Here is a 6000-nt window from a genome sequence, read left to right on the forward strand (position 1 = left end):
CCAGCAGCCACTCTACTGTAGTGCAGAGAGCGATCTCTCCATGCCTGCTGACTGCATTCATGCAGATGTCAAATTAAGGACAAACATGAGACATACGGTGAGTACAGCTTTACACTATGAGCCAGAACCAGACAGACATGGGAAATTAAACATGAAATGCTACCAGACAACAAAGACACACAGCTCATAGTTCAGATCAGTGAAGATTTTCTAGCATGCTGAATTTTGGCCAGTACATGACACTGCACGTGACATTTAAAGAATATATTATAAAGCTGGGAACAAACAGTCCTATTAAATACTTTTATTCCTACATTCTGTTGTAAAGAGGTTGCTGAGGAAATGTTCCACCAAGTCATCATGATACCCATAGTTCTGAATGAAACAAGGGTGATGTGACTGATGTGAGAAGAGCAGATACTCACCTATTGCAGAGTTGATTCACGGCTCCATAGGAGTTACAGTCACAGGCCTGGCAGCCACCGGTCCCGTTGGTGAAATACGCATCGGCACATTCATCACAATGCTGACCCGTGTATCCAGTTAGACATACACACTGACCTGTGACAGAGTCGCAGGTATCTTGGTCCTCTGAACCCTCAGCAGTACAGTTGCACTGATGTCCTGTGCGCGAGAGAGAAGAGAGATTAACAACATGTTAGCCTTTCTTTCTAATGTAAAAACTGTAAGATTTTAACATCTTGGTGACAATTTTTCTGAGTAGATGCCGAAATGAGTCATGTGAGAGAACACTGGTGTTAAAAAGAGAACTCAGTAAGGTTTTTTTTTCTTCTAATGTTTCACTGGTTCTTCTGTGTCCCAGTGGTCTTGGTCTTCATATACTGACAACTATCAGCATGGATGCATAGCGTTTGTTTATTAATGGTATCGCTCACCCAAAATTACAATTTTGTCATCAATTACTCATTCTAATGTCATACTAAACCTGAACGTATGACTTTCTTCTGTCGAACTCAGAGAACTCTCAAAAATTGTTTATGTTGTGAGAAGAACAGACTGAAACTGAAGTCATTGTTCAATGAAAATTTCACTTTACAGCTGTGGTCACTATTTGATCAAACTCCTTTTTTGTTCCATGAAAGAAATAAAGTCATACGCGTTTCAAAAGACATGAGGTTGAGTAAAAGATCATTTGTGCAGTCATTGTGCAGACAGTCACTGTGCTTGTCGTTAGCCTATATAGTTTTGCTTGTTATTGCTTTTTTAAATGTACTTGTTAATGTTTTGCATGGGTTAAAACCACTAGATATATTATTGTTGCTATTATTAGTAAAATGCTTGAAACTGCAGAGCCTTGAGGGGCCGAGCCTGAATGTCCCTTTAATGCTTACAGTATGAATTTTAGCAAGAGATTCAATCAGTAAGTGGTAGTGGTAAAGCACAATCTCATTTGGCCCCCTACACATTTTTTATCATCGGAACATGGCACAAAGGAAAGTGTGAATTTATTCAAAGCTGCAGGTTGCCACTTTTTCAGTGCTGTCACAGTAGGGGAATAGAACGAGAACAGAAAATATGGCAATGAAATCTCTCATAGCAACTGTATGAGCAAAACAGCAACATTATAATTCAAGTATCGCACTTAATGGAAATGATATGGAAAGTGCACATTTCATAGCCAGTGAGGCAACTGCACCTCCAGGGGTCCACTGAACCAGTAGTCACTGAGAAATACACTAGCTTGATGAATACAGCCTGTACTTGGCTACTGCCTTCAAGGACTGTTTCAAGGAATGTTTTGTAGGATTTAGAGAGAACTTGAGCCTGGCCCGTCCTGTTATCAGCTCTCGCAGTACAAGCTGTTCTATCCTGTGTGCGTTAACACCTCTGTAAACAGTTTTTTCTTATAAAAACAGCCTGCTCAGTAACTCAAAAGCCTCCAGCACCTACAGCAGCAGGAATCTTACACATCTAATACGATCAGCAATAATACAGAGGTCACCGAGAGGCTGTCAGAGAAATGATTTGCTCCCAGAAGTCTATAACTGATCAGAACAAAGAAGCCTCATTATTAAAGCACCATTCTTCTGCCTGTGCTGTAATATTAGTGTGTTTTGTAGCAACCCCAGAGCTTATCTGATGAGAAAATACATCACATTCGTGCAGTGTTCAAATACAGTGCATCTGTGTTTTTTTCTGGGTAAAAGGGAAGCAGATGCTTTCTCCCAGAGGAAAAGCACACACATATACACATGTGCACTGACGCAGTGAGAGAAATGGGAGCGCTGTGATATATTTAGCAGAAGCTCTCAGCGTGTACAGTTCCCATAGCTGACTGGTGGCAATCTGATCTGAATCAGAGGTGACCTTGCTGAAGATCAGATTACACAATAGGAGAGCTCTGCCAGACAAAGTCAAAAAGAAAACATTTTACTTGTCTCTTAAATGGAACAATTACAAGTATCCATCTTATCTGTCTTGTATCGTCTTACAAGATTCACTCCTAGCCTACTTCTCACAGTCCCGTGAGGGCAGGCATCATTTAACAGAAATATAGATACGCTACCGGTCAAAAGTTTGAGGTTAGTGAGGTTTTTTCATACTAATGCAGGGATGCATTAAGGACACATTAAATCAATCAAAAGCAACAGTAAAAATGTTTACATTGTTACAAAATACATCTATTTCCAATAAATGCTGTTCCTTTGAACTTATTATTTATCAAAAATATACTGGGAAAAAATGTCTAAACAATTCCATAAAAAATATTAAGCAGCACAGCTGTATTTAACATTAATAATAACAAATGAGCACCAAATCAGCAAAATTGAATGATTTCTGAAGAATCATGTAAAACTGACGATTGGAGTAGTGGCTGCTGAACATTCAGCTTTGCCATCACAGAAATAAATTACATTTTAAAATATATTATAAAAGAAAACAGTTTTTCATTGTAATAATATTTCACAATATTATTTTTTACTATATTTTTGATAAAATATTTTGCAAATTTGGTGAGCATAACAGACATCTTTTAAAAACATCAAAAAAATCTCACTGACTCCTTTTGAACGGTAGTGTGATGGTCTTTATGGCCATAAGGATGGAAGCGCCTGTCTGCTTTACACAATCATAAACATGCTGAAACAAGACTTTTGAGTGTTTGTGGTAGGACATTGACAAGGTGATCCTCGCTTATTGACTATCCATTGAGAATGCAGGAAATGAAGTCAGCTCAAGATACTGACAATGAGGTACTGGCTTTTTTTACACAAACATAAAGGTCACAGCTTTGTTCTGGTTGAATAAGGATTAAAGCTTTCGTTTACCAGCTATATCTTACAGGGCTGGGAGCACTGACCTAAATTCCCCTTTGGCACCTTCTTGGAAATTCCTGCTCCAAATCTGTTTATTAGTTTATTAATTAATTTATTTTATTTTTTTACAATAAATCTGAACCTTTTTTAGGTTCAAATGTCTGCATGAGGGTCTCACTGTTGCAATATGGATAGACATTAAGTTACCATCTTCAACACCTTAATGGCAAACTGCAGGTTAGCTCCAGACAGTAAAATGAAGGTTGACAGTGAAAGTGGCTAAAGACTCATCTTGATCGATGAGCTGACAAAGAGATGGTGAATGAAGTTATTAGCTGTGCTAATTCACACACTGCACCATGTACTTAAAGTCTGAAAAATCAAAGACGAGAAAAAGACTTTCTCAAAAAATAACATACAGTACATGTACATATTTGAACTATTGTTCATTCAACCCAGGCTCATTGGAAATATGTGCCTATGGTGACATTTTCTGCAAAATTATATTATGTTGCTTCATGCATGTTTCATGACATTTTAAAAGTTAAATGTCCAATGAGTGGGGCTAAAAGCACATTCAGTTTTATCTGAAACAGATGGCCCTGAATCTGGCAACGTTTTATTACATTGGGTATTGTATATATCACAGCAATTCGTAAATTAAATGTCCAGTGAGTCACATTTGAAAATGATGTAAACCTATACTAAGCCCAACCCTAAACCTAACCAATAGTTTTAACAAAACCAAACGTGAGATAAAAACACATTTGCTTAAGCAACCATGCCATTTTGGCTTGCTTCTACAAATCTTTGAACTCCCTGAACGGTTATGGTAAATGTCTTTTGAGGTAATAACATAGTATTGTGCAAGAAACCATTAAAAAAAGTCTTTGTTAATCACTAATCTGCCCTGTAATCATAATTTGTATAAAAAGGAATCAAATTTGTTGCAGTTTCAACTTGTTGTTGCATCATTACTACTTGATTAGTCTTACTTGAACGAAGACTAACAACTTTTTTAAGGTACCATCAATGCTAAAATGCTTAATGAAAAGTAGACAGTGACAAATTTTGTCATCAGATGTATAGTTTCCAAAAAAGATGAACCCTTGTTTGTGATATGCAGGGATGTCACACATAATCAGAACATGTTTGGACAAATTCCCATGATCAGATTCAGTAGCTTTGGCATAGCTACATAAGAAATTTACGGGACACTTACATAACGGTAATGAGTGTATGGGCCCATGGGACGACATGCTGACCCTCAGGGTGAGCAGCATGGTGTTATGGGTGATGGGGCCACTGTTACTCTTCATTGCCACCCACATGCCAGATTGTGTGGCACCGCTGAGGGTGTGAGAACTCTGGCTTCATCTCACAGAGAAAAGAAAAATACATGAACACTTTCATACGGTCACGTTTAGTAAGAAAACTAATCTTCTAAAAAAAAACAAAAACAAAAAAATCATAAGACACTTATAAGCTAGCTAAAAAAACACAAAAAGGTGTGGTAAATGATAGATGAGTGTCAAATGATATTGCTGAATTGGTGTGGCTCAGAATTAGTACACTTATTTACAACTTTGGCCCTGTCCTAAATGGAACACTTCATGTGCACTTGCGGACTTACGGACTTACAATGGCCGCCGCGTGCGTGTGTCCGTTAAGTCCACGAGACCGTAGAGTGTCCTATTCGGCATTTTAGCATTCAGAAGGGTGCTTGCGAGTGCCTCCTTTGTGGCCGTTATGCGCCCTTGATCCGCACTTCTGCCGAGCCCGCACTGGGGCGAGCTCCGCAGCAGACTTCTACCCGACAGTCAAAGCGGCATTACATCACGAAAGTGCGGACTCAGAGGAAGACCGCGAGGGTTTAGGGTGCCATTTGGGACAGGGCCTAAGTCCCAGCTTGTTACCGAATGGATTGTAGGTTCAAAATAGGGATGAAACGATTAGTTAGTATTACTGTTTTATATTATAACTGTCATTAAAACTGTATTCGATTGCCACGATTTGAACAACTCAGGATAAATAAATACTGTCCAGCATAAAGCAAAGTTTTAAGTAACAGTAGTTCTTATCGCAATGCTTTGGACACGGAGGTTACGGGAAACAGCTCTAATTCTCCTGTTCCATAAGTGCCACCTAGTGTCAGAGAGTGAATTTACAGATAGTTACATTTACATTCAGCCTGTGAGCAGTTTTTGTCTGGCCAAATAAACGGATCGAATTTGCATGCCCTGACGTAAATTTTGACCAGTTGATGAAAAATACGCTTATGTGGATTCTACACATTTAAACAATTCTGATAAGGTATCTAGAATTATTTATGGAGCAGATAGAATACATATAATTAGGGATGCACCGATACCGATACTGGTATCGGTATCGGGCCCGATACTGGTCTCCTGTACTCGTACTCGTTAAAATGCCCCGATACCAAACGCCAATACCACACAGCATGTGATAAGTGCCATATTCAGACAAAGAAACACCAACAACAGAACAAAAGACAGCAGAAAGGAGTTAAGGATGTCTACTACGAAGTATATGTATGCAATGAATATAACGTTAAACATTCAGTATTAACGCCTGTATAGCTGATGTGCGCGAGCTGATAAACAAAGCACGCTGAGTGGATTGAGCGTGCGGCGGCGCAGATGCTCGAGCTTGTCGAGTGAATATATCTTTCTCACAGACATCACTGGAAAGTTTGTAGTTC

The 6000-nt window shown here is 38.9% G+C and overlaps 1 protein-coding gene across 2 annotated transcripts in view; it reads right to left on the bottom strand.

Annotated features, from left to right (window-relative positions):
* LOC107664410 (multiple epidermal growth factor-like domains protein 9) overlaps window positions 1–6000 on the bottom strand; it is a 108829-nt gene that overhangs the window by 93374 nt on the left and 9455 nt on the right. For both annotated transcript variants that reach the window (XM_016454971.1, XM_016454970.1), the window contains exon 2: window positions 426–624. In XM_016454971.1, coding sequence (XP_016310457.1) covers window positions 426–624 — 199 coding nt within the window. The remainder of the gene's footprint in view (window positions 1–425; window positions 625–6000) is intronic.

Source organism: Sinocyclocheilus anshuiensis, unplaced genomic scaffold, assembly GCF_001515605.1.
Source record: "Sinocyclocheilus anshuiensis isolate Anshui unplaced genomic scaffold, SAMN03320099.WGS_v1.1 scaffold351, whole genome shotgun sequence".
In the NCBI taxonomy this organism is placed as follows: domain Eukaryota; kingdom Metazoa; phylum Chordata; class Actinopteri; order Cypriniformes; family Cyprinidae; genus Sinocyclocheilus; species Sinocyclocheilus anshuiensis.